The sequence below is a fragment of the Puma concolor genome, chromosome D4 (assembly GCF_028749965.1).
Source record: "Puma concolor isolate L17-30 chromosome D4, mPumCon1.1.hap2, whole genome shotgun sequence".
In the NCBI taxonomy this organism is placed as follows: domain Eukaryota; kingdom Metazoa; phylum Chordata; class Mammalia; order Carnivora; family Felidae; genus Puma; species Puma concolor.
Genome location: NC_141679.1, coordinates 44,217,032 through 44,232,704, shown reverse-complemented (window position 1 = coordinate 44,232,704; position 15,673 = coordinate 44,217,032). Strand labels below are relative to the sequence as shown.

Here is a 15,673-nt window from a genome sequence, read left to right as displayed (position 1 = left end):
TGTCCGGAAACCTCCCCCTTCCCTTGGCGAGGTTGTTTTGGCAAGCACCGTCAGGGAAAAATCTCCCTTCCACTTGTCCACTTGGATAAATGGGTTCCAAGCAAAAACAGGCTGTTGTGTAAATCAGAAGCCCTTTGGGGGGGGGGTGGGGGAAATGTTTGCTTAAAAGAGTTTGTACTGAGCAGTGGGGAGTCAAGACTGCCCTACCAGACAGTGCAAACTCAAGCTGAGCCCTGGTTTTGCCAGGATCATTCCTGATGATGGTACAGTTAGCATCTTGGCAATTTTAGAGCTGTGGGATGTTCTGGGAAAAGAGTGTTTCCTGTGGAGTTGAAGACCATCATACTTTTTCTGTCCTATTGTTTTCATACTCCCTGAAAGAATGGGAACACTGATGCCAGAGAGCTGAGAAATGAAAGACTCTGTGTCTCCATTTATTGTACTTTACTGCCCTCTAGGTTTTCTATAAGATCAAGTAGAGGAAGGAGATCAATATCAGCGGGAGAAGCTATTGGGAGCACAGATGAGGAGGTGGTGGTAGCTGCAAAAGAAAAGTTATTTCCCCAGTGGAGAGAGGAGGCACAGAAGAGAGGCCTTCAGAGTGGTTCAGTGTGGTTGGAGTAGAGTGTGGATTGGGGTGGAGGTAGGAGATGAGGTTGCCGTGGAAGGCAGGGGCAGGTCCAGGAATGCTTATATTCCATGCTAGAAAGTCTGGCTTTATCTGGAAGATTTTTCAGCAGGGGAGTAAAACGATCCCATTTTTGTGATCTCATTTCAGGGAGTTTATTCTGGCCACACTACGGGGATTGACATATAATTGGCGGGAATGCAGTAGGAAGTCCAGGTGTTAAATTGTCACATGATCCAAGTGAGAAATGCCTCACTTGGTCTAAACTAAGGGGGAAAGACAAACTGATGAGGTGGAGGGAGGCTGCACTTGGTGAGTGATTATCCAGTGCCATGATGGGGTGGGTCCAGGATGGCATTCAGTTGTCTGACTTGGGTGAGAAGAGAATGGTAGTGTCTCTTGTGAAAGTGGGAAACAGAAGAGGAAGAACAGTTGGGGGATAGAGTAGAAGATGACTTCTCAGGAAACGTTTGTAGAATTGGGTTAAATTGAAACCCTTGTGAGTCTTCTTCTGGGTCAATGGCATGTGCTTATTTTCCTTTTAGGAGAGATTTTGGGCCTCACAAAGTGTTACCAGTGAAGATCTACCAGCCCGACCAGTTTGTCCCAAGTGAAGAGAACATGGATTTGCTCACAACATATAAACAAGATTACAACCCATACCCTGTCTGTCGAATGGACCCCATCAAGCCTCGGGACAGTAAATATCCATGTGGTGACAAGATGGAGTGTCTGCCTACTTACAAAGGTGGGAGGGTGCTTGAGCGGCAGGTTGGGGAGGGATAGGCTGAGCCTGTTTGCAGGCCAGGGAATGTGTTTTACAGGCACACCCCCTTGGTGCAGGGGTCGGTTGAACTATGTCTTGCAGGCCAAATCTGGTCCATAGCCTGTTTTTGTAGAGCTGGAGACCTAAGAATGGTTTTTAAATTTTCAAATGATTAAAAAAAAATGAAAAGACTATTATTTTAGGAAATGTGAAAATTATATGAAATTCAAGCTTTGGCATTCCTAAGTACATTTTGTTGGAACACAGCTGTGTTCATTTTTTTACACATTATCCGTGGCTACTTTTATGCTATAGCAGTGAATTTGAGTACTTGTGATGGAGACTGTATGGCCTGTGAGGCCTAAGACCTTAATATCTGGTCTTTTATAGAAAAGATGTACCAACCCCTGCCTTAGCTTGCTGTTGGAAGTCTATGCTGGGAAAGTGTTTCAAATTTAAGCTAAGTTAGGTTCCATCGTTGATTGAGTGATTCATTCATCCATTTAAAAAATTATGGAAACATAACATACACACAGAAAAATGTACAAATCTTAATCATACAGACCAATGAATTTTTTTTTAATTAAAATAAATTATTTGAGAGAGAGAGAGCGTGAGTGAGGGAGAGGGGCAGAGGGAAGAAAGAGAATCTTAAGAAGGCTCCACACTTAGTGAGGAGCCTGATGTGGGGCTCGATCCAATGACCCTTGGATCATGACTGAGCCGAAATCCAAAGTCAGATGGTCAATCGACTGAGCTACCTAGGTACCCCCAGACCAGTGAATTTTGAGTGAACACATCCCTGTAAACAGCACCCGGCTCAAGAAATACAACGTTGATCCCATGCAGGATAGAATCATTATTCTGACTTTTAAAACCATAAATTAGTTTTGCCAGTTTTGTACTTCGTGGGATTGATTCACTCTTTATTGAGCATCTGTTACATCCCAGGCATGGTATTAGGGTCTGTGAAGGAAGTAGAATCTGCCTTAACTTAATAGTCCTGTAGGAGAGACAGGATATGGACGGTAGGTACAGTGAAAGCAGTGTGGTGGTCACTCTATGGAGCACAAGCCACAGGCTGAGACCACAGGAACCGAGGTCAGTTGGTAATCCCTAACTCTTCTGCTTATGATGCACATGGTCACATGGTTGCCCTAGGAATATGTGTTTACCCCTTCATGTAACATGTTTGTGGATCCCTGAGTGACTGGGATAATAGTTGCGTTTATTTAGCCAAGCCAAACACTTAGACAAGGGGAGGTGGAGAGGCTTGAGGCAATGTAGGAATCCTCCTGAAGCCCTCCCAGCGGCTCTCAATCTATCATTCCAAAGGCACCACACATGGCCGAGCTTCTCTGCTTCTTGGAAGAACCTGGACTCTTGACATTTTGCCACCTCATCTTTCGTATTGTTCTCTTTCTTCCACTCTTTTGTTGTCACCTTCTGCCAAGCTACATTTTGGACATTGTCCTACCCTGAAATGGCTCCTCCTTTATGCACTTCATCATCCAGTGCTCCCAGCTTGCTTTCTTAACTACTCCCACCAAGACAGTTTTTGGCCTCATTGGGATCCCCTGTCCACTTGTGCCTCAGTCTCCCTTCTCCCCATCAGCCCCTCCTGTGTCTATACCCCCTGTAGCCTATTCTGTGGTATATCACTGCAAGCCCATCTTTTATGCCTTCTCTCTATTGTCCTTTTGTTGCTTCCTGCCAGCAAAGCCCTAATCCTGCCTGTTCCACATCTACATCTAGGCTTATATACCTGAGCATGTCTCCAATCTTATCCACTTGTATCCATTTTCCACATAAAGGAACCAGGGAGATCTTTTAAAAATGGCAATGTGAAGGGTGCCTGGGTGACTTAGCCGGTTGAGCGTCTGACTTCGGCTCAGGTCATGATCTCATGGTTAGTGAGTTTGAGCCCTGCATCAAGCTCATTGCTGTCAGCACGGAGCCCACTCCTGATCCTCTGTCCCTCTCTTTCTCTGCCCCTTCCCCACTCATGCTTTCTCTTTCTCTCAATAAACAAATAAGTAAAATGGCAATATGAAGGGCTCCTGGGTGGCTCAGTCAGTTAAGCAACTGACTTCGTTTTGGCTCAGGTCATGATTTTATGGTTTGTGAGTTCGAACCCTGTGTCGGGCCCAGCAGTAGGCAGCTTGGAGTCTGCTTGGGATTCTCTCTCTGCCCCTCCCCCACTCGCTCTGTGTCTCTCTCAAAAGAAAGAAAGAAACTTAAAAAAATAGAGAAAAAAATGGCATGTGATCTGACCCCCTCTCCACTTAAAATTCCTCAAATAGTTACTATGGTCCTTAGGATAAAGTCCCAAACCTTTACCAACTCCTCTTGTAGTACCTTGTAGATTTTGGCATCTCCTCCCAGTGCCATTTACTCTGGCCGTAAGGACCTTCTTTCAGTTTCTTCCCTGCATTTCTTTTCTATCTCAGGGCATGTTGCACATGCTACTGCCTCTTTATAAAGCCCTCCTCCCTTCCCCTATCTAGCACTCATCCTTCAATAAGCAGTGGAAACACCATACCCTTCGAAACCCTTCCAGACTTTCCCCAATGCCAGACTGTAAACATCCTGCTAGATGCTCTAAGAGTGCCTGGTGCACCTCTGTTTTGTAATTCAGTGTGTAATTCTATTCGTTTTGCTTAACATTTGTCTCCTTGGCCAGGCTGCAATCTCTAAGATGGCAGGGATCTGTCTTTTTCTTTGCCAGTTACCCGCAATAAAGCAGGCACTGTCGTAGAAGCTTTACAAAGAAGTTATTATAGCCAGGTGCATGGTGCAGTGGCATTTTTACCTCTACAGGACTCATTCATCTCCCTTTTCATCCAGGTTTTGCAGAAGGCAAGAAAGGGGGTACTATAGACCCTGAAGAGACAGAAAGGAGGCACAAAACTAGAGTTAACCCTTATCTCTGATGGGACAGGGAGCAGGGACTCTGATAGGGGACGTCCAGCTACAGACACTCCTTTCCTTCATATATTCCCTATGAGCCTCCTTGATTTATGAATCTTCGTGGAGTTAGAGGCTTTTCAGTAAAACTGCCTGCTCAGCTCAATTCCCCCTTCTCACCTTGCCCCAGGTGTAGAGAGTGGTCTGGGAGTGAGAAGTGGTCTTTGCCTACCCTAGAGGTTGGCGAGGATGGAGTTATTTAAAGAAAAGTCCTCCCTATTCATCCTGACAAAATACTCACCACTCAAACACACCGGAAAAAACCCAACCTAGTACCTGTGTTTAAATGTCCCATATTCCGGGGCGCCTTGGTGGCTCAGTCGGTTAAGCATCGACTTCGGCTCAGGTCATGATCTCACAGTTCGTGGGTTCGAGCCCCGCATCGGGCTCTGTGCTGACAGCTCAGAGCCTGAAGCCTGTTTCAGATTCTGTGTTTCCCTCTCTCTCTCTGCCCCTCCCCCATTCACACTCTGTCTCTCTCTGTCTCAAAAATAAATAAACATTAAAAAAATAAAAAAAAAATGTCCCATATTCCTCCCCTTCTCTAGATAGTTATATCTGACATTGCCCTCTGCAAACCAGAGAGTAATAGTCCACTGTTAAAACTGAATCATGGTTGACTTTTCCCTACTGATAAAATTGAGAAAACCCTATTTTCTTTTCCCTGTAAAGGAAATTCTGACACCTATTAACTGCTTACCTACTTACACAGAATTAATAAGCAAATACTAGTTAGGTATCAACAGGACTGCTCAGAACCAGGCATACTCAGATGAAGGAGGGGTTTTGTTCTGGCTCTGTGTGCACTTGGGGTTGAAGTTGGTAGTTCTCCTCTGAAATTCAGATTTATTTTTATTTTTATTTAAAAAAAAATTTTTTTTAACGTTTATTTATTTTTGAGACAGAGAGAGAGCATGAACAGGGGAGGGGCAGAGAGAGAGGGAGACACAGAATCTGAAACAGTCTCCAGGCTCTGAGCTGTCAGCTGAGCCTGATGCGGGGCTTGAACTCACGGACCGTGAGATCATGACCTGAGCTGAAGTCGGTCACTTAACCAACTGAGCCACCCAGGCGCCCCTGAAATTCAGATTTAAAAGCAATTCAGTATGTAGCCAAAGGAAATGCTTTTGTAGTTAGATTTGACCCATAGGTGCCAGTTTGCAACTTATGTGTCTTAATAGATTTTTAGAATAATACTTACCATATTCAACTAATTTAAGTGGCTTATTTGTTGTATTACTCCCCTATGATATAGTGGCTTCCAAAACTGGGCCTTGACCACCCAACATCTGTATTCTCAGCATTTAGCACAGGGCATGGCACAACAAAGGCATTTTTAGTGAAGAAAAAAAATGAATGAGTAGTCCTGGACCATTGTTTACAAGGGCCCCAAGGTGACACAGTTTGGCATTAGATTTACACAAATCCCCACCCAGCCTATTACTCTGTGGGTCCTGGCTAAGAGCAGGAGTGAAGCTCAGGGAAGACCCAGGACATTTACCTCTCCCCTTGGACCAGTCCTGCATAACCTCATGCCTGTGTGAGGGGGCCATATCCTTGCCTTATCTCTTTGTGTGTCACCTTTCCATGGCTTGTTTGTCTCTTGTAGCCATTTGCTGCTTCAGTAAGTCTTTCTCATAGCAACCTTCATGGTCTCATGGGCACATATCGATTCTCCTTCCAAAGGAAAAGAGAAACCAGAGTCCAACGTCATTAACTATGTGTATTTCAATGGGGGCCATCTATATTATATGTTCCACTTACTGTAGTTCTACAGGAAAAATACGCAAACTTTTTTTTCCTTCTATTATGGCCAGCACCTTTACTGGGGTCCAGCAAACCGCCATTAAATATGTTCCAGCAGCATTTGGTTGTAATTTTGACATTTTCAAAACAGTGTGCAATTGGAAAGATTGAAAGTGTAATTACTTGATGCTTAGCTTTACGTTTAGGTAAGTTTTTTTTTTTTTTTTGAGACACATTATTGAATGGAATCTCTTTTAAATAGATTCTTGCCAATTACCCACATGACACCCTGGCCCTGAAGGGCTTTACTGATGGCTTTTCAGGCGTGTAAATAGTTTGTCATGTGGAATTCTGAGGTTTTCAAGGTCCTATGGAGGTTTTTTGTAATACATGTTGGGTGGAGGAAGTTAGGAGGTTGGATAATAATGTGGTTTCAACTGTATTGTTGGGGATCAGAAATCACATGAGGCAACTTTCAGCCTTGGAACCTGTTTTCTTAACACTTCATCCATCACAGAAGAGGGCCAGAAAAGCCCTGTCCTACCCACCCCCACGTACCTTGAGGCAGTGTGTAGGCATCTACAGGTAGATGCCCCCATTTTAGTGAGGCCTGAAGTCTGAAGGGGAAACATGTGGTTTATATTCAGCAAGATGGTTCCCTCTAAGGCCCCCTAATGCTTTCAAGATGCTGATAGACCCATTAATGGCTCTTGGAGAAAGATTAGATTTTCAATTAAAATGAGGCCAATTTAAAATAAATAGTTGGTAGTATTATTGGCCTAAAATAAACTTAAGAGTGTGCCTGGGGGTGGGGGTGTCAGCACTTCCGGAGTGGTGGAGTGAGGAGCTTAGTAAATCCTCTTCCCAAAAAGCAATAATATAACTGGACCAAACAATAAAAATCAACTATTTTAGGACTCTGGAAATCAACTACAGGCATACAATGAATTGAGAAGCATTTATTTAAGAATAACTGCTAAACCATCATTACAAAAAGTGGGAGTTTGTGGTGTTTCATCCTGGGGCAGCTTCCATGACCTGTGCCCCCATGTTTGATCTGCGTGGTGGTTCTGCCTGGGTAGGCTGTGCTGTGAAAACTAGCAGCTCTCCTGTCAGTTGGGGCTAACTTGATTTGGAGTACAATATGTACCCAGGGGTTTCAGTAAAAACAATACTGATCTCAGCAACAACAACAACAAAAATCAGTGAATACAACTTTTGCAGCTAGTGTGGGGTTGCAGAATTAGTTGGGTTGAGCAACAGACCAGCAGACCAGCCAGAAATCTAACAAGGAAATCCAGAGAATGAGAAAGCTCCTTGTGGTATAGAAGATTGTATATGGGTAAGGCAGTATATAGGCTCAAGAAAGATAAAGAGACAGGGCCTAGTTATCTACTCACCTTCCCTGACTGATTACGATGCCTGGTTCAGGTACAGAGGAGACATGAGAAATCCCAGAAGGAACTGAAAGCTAAGGCAGAATTGTAAATTGTCTGATCTTTGACTCTGTCCCTTAACCCACACACACAGTCATTAGCAGAGGGTGAAAGCCATACTGGCTTAAGGTGTTTAAGCATAATTTTTTGACAGTCATTGGTTGATTACTAAATAATGCTAACCCAGGGTGACTTGTAGGAATCTTGGCTTAAAAACAATTAAAAAAGGAAATTAAGCAAAAACATCAGTGATCACACACTTAAAGGGAGATAAAACTGTGTAGAATTACTTCAGGCAAGTTACTAAACAGCAAAAACAGCTTCCAGTGGGGTCAGAATCCAGAATTGCTGGATAGCATGTTATCTAAAATGTTGAGTTTTAACAAAAAATCATGAGGCCTAAAAAGAAACAGGGGAATGTAATCCATGAATAGGGGGTGGGGGGAAGCAGTGAATAAAAACTAACCCTGAAGGGGCCCAGATATTAGACCTACCAGACAATATTTCAAAGTACCTGTTATAAATATGTTCAAAGAACAACAGTAAACCATGTTTAAAGAAATAAAAATATGACAATTTCCCATCAGATAGAGAATACCAATAAAGGGAAGTTATAAAATCAAATGAAAACACTGGAGTTGAAAGAACAATAGCAACAAAATAATTCCAGGGACTTAACACCAGATTTGAGCTGGCAGAAGAAAGAAATGGGGATAAATAAACAAATATTATCTAATCTGAACAACAGGGAAAAACTGAGGAAAGTAAACTCAGACTTGTGGGATACTATCAACTGTACCAACAGACTCATAATTGGAGCCCCAGAAGAAGAAAAAGGCAGAAAGATTAATCTACATATCCAAGAAGCATAATCCAAATAGAATAAGCAGAGATCCAAACTTAGTCACATAATAGTCAAACTGTTGAAAGCCAAAGCCAAAGATTTGAAAAGAAGCAAAAATGAAAAAACAAAAACAAAAACAAAACCCATCACATACAGGGAAATGACAATAAAACAAAGTTCTCATCAGAAACAATGGAGGACTGAAGGCAGTAAGATGACCCTCACGACCCTCTTTGGCAGCCAACAGTTCTCTGTATTTAAGAATCTGGGTTTTTTGTTGTTGTTGCTCATTAAAAAAAATTATTTTTTTCAACGTTTATTTTTGAGACACACACACACAGTGTGAGCAGGGGAGGGGCAGAGAGAGAGACAGACAGACAGAATCTGAAGGAGGCTCCAGGCTCCAAGATGTCAGCACAGAGCCTGACATGGGGCTCAAACCCATGAACTGTGAGATCATGACCTGAGCCAAAGTCAGATGCTTAACTGACTGAGCCATCCAGGCACCCCTGTTTTGTTTTTTTAGATTCCACATACATGTGAAATCATATGGTATTGGTTTTTGTCTGACTTATTTCACTTAGCATAATATCCTCTAGGTCCATCCATGTTGTCCTGCATGGCAAGATTTCATTCCTTTTCATGGCCAAGTGATAATCTATTGTGTATATATACCACATCTTCTTTATTCATTCATCTATAAATCAACGCTTGCATTGCTTCCATACCTTGGCTATTGTCAATAATGCTGTAATAAACACAACTATTACTGGCTCTTTAAAAATTTTTTTAATGTTTATTTTTGAGAGAGAATGAGCAGGGGAAGGGGTAGAGAGAGAGGGAGACAGAGGATCTGAAGCAGGCTCCTTGGTGAGAATGGAGAGCCCAATGCGAAGCTCAAACTCATGAACTGTGAGATCATGACCCGACCCAAAGTTGGACCCTTAACCAACTGAGCCACTCAGGTGCCCCTGACTGGTTCTTTTAAAGGTATTTTCTGTCTCTTTGTTGAAGTTTTCATTGGAAACTCTTCTCTAGGGTCCAGTGAGTATCTTTATGACCGCTACTTTGTTTTTTTTTTTTTTTTTTTTTTAGTTTTAATTATTTTATTTATTTTTTCAATATATGAAATTTATTGTCAAATTGGTTTCCATACAACACCCAGTGCTCATCCCAAAAGGTGCCCTCCTTAACACCCATCACCCACCCTCCCCTCCCTCCCACCCCCCATCAACCCTCAGTTTGTTCTCAGTTTTTAACAGTCTCCTATGCTTTGGCTCTCGCCCACTCTAACCTCTTTTTTTTTTTTTTTCCTTCCCCTTCCCCATGGGTTTCTGTTAAGTTTCTCAGGATCCACATAAGAGTGAAACCATATGGTATCTGTCTTTCTCTGTATGGCTTATTTCACTTAGCATCACACTCTCCAGTTCCATCCACGTTGCTACAAAAGGCCATATTTCATTCTTTCTCATTGCCACGTAGTATTCCATTGTGTATATAAACCACAATTTCTTTATCCATTCATCAGTTGATGGACATTTAGGCTCTTTCCATAATTTGGCTATTGTTGAGAGTGCTGCTATAAACATTGGGGTACAAGTGCCCCTATGCATCAGTACTCCTGTATCCCTTGGGTAAATTCCTAGCAGTGCTATTGCTGGGTCATAGGGTAGGTCTATTTTTAATTTTCTGAGGAACCTCCACACTGCTTTCCAGAGCGGCTGCACCAATTTGCATTCCCACCAACAGTGCAAGAGGGTTCCCGTTTCTCCACATCCTCTCCAGCATCTCTAGTCTCCTGATTTGTTCATTTTGGCCACTCTGACTGGCGTGAGGTGATATCTGAGTGTGGTTTTGATTTGTATTTCCCTGATAAGGAGCGACGTTGAACAACTTTTCATGTGCCTGTTGGCCATCCGGATGTCTTCTTTAGAGAAGTGTCTATTCATGTCTTCTGCCCATTTCTTCACTGGGTTACTTTGTCCGATATGTCATTTGCAAATATCTTTTCCCATTCTGTTGGTTGCCTTTTAATTTTGTTGGTTGTTTCCTTTGCTGTGCAGAAGCTTTTTATCTTCATAAGGTATGACCACTACTTTGAACCCCCTGTCTGGCATGTTGCTTACCTCTGTTTTGTTTAGCCCATTTTCTGTTGTTTTGTCTTGTTCTTTCATCTGGGACATATTCTTGTGTCTGCTCCTTTTTAACTCTCTGTATTTATTTATTTATTTATTTTTAATTTTTTTTTTTTAACGTTTATTTATTTTTGAGACGGAGAGAGACAGAGCATGAATGGGGGAGGGTCAGAGAGAGGGAGACACAGAATCTGAAACAGGCTCCAGGCTCTGAGCGCTCAGCACAGAGCCCAACGCGGGGCTCGAACTCACGGACCGTGAGATCATGACCTGAGCCGAAGTCGGCCGCTTAACCGACTGAGCCACCCAGGCGCCCCTCTCTGTGTTTATTTCTATTACCATCATGCATTACTGGGGAAATTTAAATTAAACTGCAATGGGATTCCACTAAACACCTACTACAATGTCTGTAATTAAAACACAATAACAAGAGGCACCTGGGTGGCTCAGTCGGCTAGGCTTCCGACTTTGGCTCAAGTCATGATCTTACAGTTTGTGGGTTTGAGCCCCACGTCGGGCTCTGTGCTGACAGCTCGGAGCCTGGAGCTTGCTTTGCATTGTCACCCTCTCTCTCTCTGTTCCTCCCCCACTCACACAGTTTCTCTCAAAAATAAAGATTAAACAACAACAACAAGCGTTGGTGAAGATGTGGAGAAATTGCTGGTGAGAATGTAAAATGGTACATTCACTTTGGAAAAGTTTGTGCTATCTTAAAAAGTTAAACATAGATAAACCATATAACATAGGTTACACCATTTACCTATCTACCTAAGAGAAATGAAATATATATCTACACAAAGACTTGACCATGAATGTTCATAGCAGAAAATTTCCTAATAGCCAAAAAGTATAAACAACCCAAATATTCATCAATATTTGATAAGCAAAATTTGGTGTATCCATATAATGTATACTATTCAGCAATTAAAAGGAGTGAATTGGGGGTGCCTGGGTGGCTCAGTTGGTTGAGCATCCGACTTCGCCTCAGGTCATGATCTCGCGGTTTGCGAGTTCGAGCCCTGCATTGGGCTCTGTGCTGACACCTCAGAGCCTGGAGCCTGCTTTGGATTCTGTGTCTCTGTCTCTCTCTGCCCCTCCTCCACTCATGCTCCGTGTCTCTGTCTCTCAATAATAAATAAATGTTAAAAAATTTCAAAAAAAAAAAAGTGAACTGATACATGCTACGACAGGGATTAATCTCAATTATGTTACGTGAAAAAAGCCAAGTGCAAAACACTATATATTGTGCAATTATATTTATATAAAATGTATAGAAAGTGTGCATTTATAGAGACCAAGAGCAGATGGAATGGGAATAAGGATTAATTGCAGATAGTCTTGATCGATACTTTTGGGGTAGAAATGTTCTATAACTGGATTTTGGTGATGGTTGTACAGGTCTGTAAAAGTTATTGAATAATTAAAAAATGTAAGATAGTGTATTTTGTGTTATACAGGTTATATCTCAATAAAGGTGTTTTAAAAGAAAGTGTGCCTATGGAGTCCACGGGTATTGGCTATATATAACCAAGGCCCCTGAGAAGCTGCTTTTGTACTAATCCTTTGTAAAGCTGTAAACAAGAGAATTCCCTGTGGATTCAGAGGGTCCACTAGGATTTCATACTGGTTACTTTAGATCTGGTAATTGATAGGCACAATGGGGGCAGTGTAGGACTTTGGTGTGAGCCCAGTATTACAAAAAGAACGGAAGCAGTGTCAAAGTGTTTGAATGACATAGTTTGCTGTCCTATTTTTCTCACCTACGTTGTTAATTTCAAAGCTGCCCCTTAGATCTGTGTGGGGAAGTTACTTTAAAAGTCTTTTGTGGTGTCTGAGGACAAAACCTCCTCAGGATGCATGGGGGCCATCCTTAGGGCAGGTTTTCTTTGGGTGCAGACCTCTTGTTATCTTGGCCATTCCAGTCCCCCCCAGCAAATGTTCCTCTTGAGACAGACATCCTGTAGATATAGGTGGCCAATTCTTTTCATTCTTCAAACATGCTGAAATTCTCCTCTTTCTGCAAATATTCTCTGATTATTTTCCACTAGTATTTTCTTGAACCTTCATTCTCTCCAGATACACAGTGCTCCTAACTATAATACAGGCTGTCAGAAGAGCATGACTTTGGAGTCAACTATGTGGTTTAAATTCCAACTCTTAATTCCCTAGCCATGTGACTTTGAGAGAAATTTCTTAGCCTCTCTGAGTCCTGCTCTTGGACTCCAGATAAATCGAGGCATTTATCCAAGGGATACAGGTGTGCTGTTTCAAAGGGACACATGTACCCCCATGCACTATCAACAATAGCTAAAGTATGGAAAGAGCCCAAATGTCCATCGGTGGATGAATGGATAAAGAAGAGGTGGTATAGATACACAATGGAGTATTACTTGGCAATCAAAAAGAATGAAATCTTGCCATTTGCAAGATGGCAACTGGATGGAACTGGAGGGTATTATGATAAGTGAAATTAGCCAGTCAGAGAAAGACAAAAATCATATGACTTCACTCACATGAGGACTTTAAGACACAGAACAGATGAACATAAGGGAAGGGAAACAAAAATAATATAAAAACAGGGAGGGGGACAAAACAGAAGAGACTCATAAATATGGAGAACAAACAGGGTTACAGGAGGGGTTGTGGGAGGGGGGATGGGCTAAATGGGTAAGGGGCACTAAGGAATCGACTCCTGAAATCATTGTTGCACTATATGCTAACTAATCTGGATGTAAATTTTAAAAAATAAAAAATAAAATTAAAACTTAAATAAATATGAAACAACAAACAAAAAGGAAATCTGTAAAATAGAGGTAATTATACCCATCACAGAGGGTTGTAAGATGAAACAAGGTCATGTATGGAAATTCCTGAGCACAGTTAGCTGGTACATAGTGTTCCTTGATTGTCAGAACCAGGTAGTGGAATCTGGAGGAAATTCCTGGAATTTCTCCAGGAAATCTGGAGCTGGATTTGCATTCATGCTTTTCTACTTCTAGCCAAGTGACCTTGGCGAATTTCCCTAAGTTCTCTGTGCCTCTGTTTCTGCATCTTTAAAATGGGAATATTGAAAGCAGCCACCTGATTAGGCCTGTCTGATGATTAAATGAGTTCATATAGAAAGTATTTAGAACATTGACTGTCATATAATAAACTCAATGCAGATGGCAGCTGCTATTCTCTCATTAGCCAGTACAATGGCCCTATTCTCTTGGGGCAGCATATTTGCTTTATATGGATTAAATGTGTGGGTTATAGGGATACAATCATGGTCACAATATGGGAAGAGAGGTCTGTTTGGTCTGGCTGGTGGCCCACCAGTGGGGGGTTGTGAATCCCCTGTCTCACTACAGCATGCATATCTTCCCAGTCACTCTGTGCTGATTCAGAAAGGGCACTTCCCCACAGAAGAACAGAACTGTTCTTGGATCAGGAGAAGCCAGTGGTTGGACTCCTCAGAGGGAATCAGATCACTAGGTCCTCCCACAGTGGTGGACCCTCTAAGATCCCTGCATTGCGGCATTGTGGGGTATGATGAGACTCCTATAAATGTATCTGTTCTGAACAGTAACTGCAAGTACCATAAAGTTGAAATATTAAATCCTTGGTTGAGGTGGTGGTAGGAACCTATTCTTCCTTTGTCTCAAGGACCATCTCACTGGAGACTGGTTTAAGGCTTTGGAGCCCCTTAGAATACATGCAGGTTATATGGACTTGATTTGTAAGTGATTACCACTTCTGTTTTATTTTCAGCTGATTATTTACCCTGGAACCAACCAAGACGAGAGCTACTTCATCCGGAACACCATTACCGACCAGCATCAACCAGGTTTGATAGTAGAACTACACACCAGGATGACTATTCTGTAAAGGGCCTAGTGAGCACCATGAGCTGTAAGCCTCTCGCCATGCCCAAGCTCTGTAACATCCCCCTGGAGGATCTGACTAACTACAAGATGAGCTATGTGGCCCACCCGATGGAGAAACGCTTTGCGTATGAGGCAGCAAAGTTCAGTCCCTGTGAAATCCCCTTTGAAAGCCTTACCACCCATAAAGAGTCTTTCCGGGGCCTGATGGGAGAGCCAGCCAAGAGTCTGAAACCTCCAGCCAGGTCCTGTGGTTTAGAAACGCCTTTCTCTAACACCACTGAGTTTAGAGACAAGTACCAAGCTTGGCCAACGCCCCAGATGTTCTCCAAAGCTCCTGTCACTTATGTCCCTCCTGAAGAAAAGATGGACCTTCTGACAACAGTGCAGGCCCATTACATGTACCCTAAGGGTGCCCCAGCTCAGTCCTTCCGGCCAGTGATCTCAGTCAAGAAGGGTGGCCGCTTTGAAAGCTCCACTACTACCAAGGACGACTACAAGCAGTGGCCGGGGACGCGCATGGAGCCAGCCAAACCCATTCCCCAGCTGAACATTCCCACTGAGCCCTTGGACTGTCTGACTACCACGCGGGCTCACTATGTGCCCCACCCACCCATCAATACCAAAAGCTGTAAGCCTCCTTGGGCTGGCTCCCGAGGAAATATCCCTGTGGAGGGCCAGACCACATACACCATCAGCTTTACTCCCAAGGACATGGGCAGGTGCCTGGCTTCATACCCTGAGCCTCCTGGCTACATTTTTGAGGAAACGGATGCTTTGGGGCACAAGATATACAGGCCGGTCTCCCGGACAGGCTCTCAGCAGGGCAGCCGTCTTTCTGTAGGTGACTCGGAAAACCCCAACCAGCGAGAGTTGGCAGTGTCAGCCTGATTTTTAAAAAGCTGTTACTTAGAAATTGCGCAATACTTTTAAAAGCAGATGATTGAGAGTTATTTGTTGGCCAAAAAAGAATTCCCCAAAGTGGAAAAAAAAAAGTCTTCAGCATCATTTCCAGGACACTTGAATAAAATGAGAATCGCTTGACTCAAGGAAAATGACATTTAGTCACTGGCTAAATACTCCCCTTTACCCTCCGTTGGCTGCCTAGCCCCCTTGGTCCCTTACCTTGTGCTGATGGAATCAAAGCTGGTCTGAAGGGTTTTTCTCTGAACCAGAAGTATTTTATTAATTTAACCATTGCATGGATTGCCATCATAATTGACCTTTGCCAAGTATGAAGTGCTAAAAAATAAACTTTGTTTGGGGGGGAATGGGTCTGCAGGTC

At 42.9% G+C, this 15,673-nt stretch overlaps 1 protein-coding gene across 1 annotated transcript in view; it reads left to right on the top strand.

Annotated features, from left to right (window-relative positions):
* SAXO1 (stabilizer of axonemal microtubules 1) overlaps nt 1-15,432 on the top strand; it is a 97,277-nt gene extending 81,845 nt beyond the window's left edge. The window contains exons 3-4 of the mRNA XM_025914565.2: nt 1,174-1,376; nt 14,276-15,432. Coding sequence (XP_025770350.2) covers nt 1,174-1,376; nt 14,276-15,279 — 1,207 coding nt within the window. The 3' untranslated portion in view covers nt 15,280-15,432. The remainder of the gene's footprint in view (nt 1-1,173; nt 1,377-14,275) is intronic.
* Nucleotides 15,433-15,673: the final 241 nt, after the last annotated feature.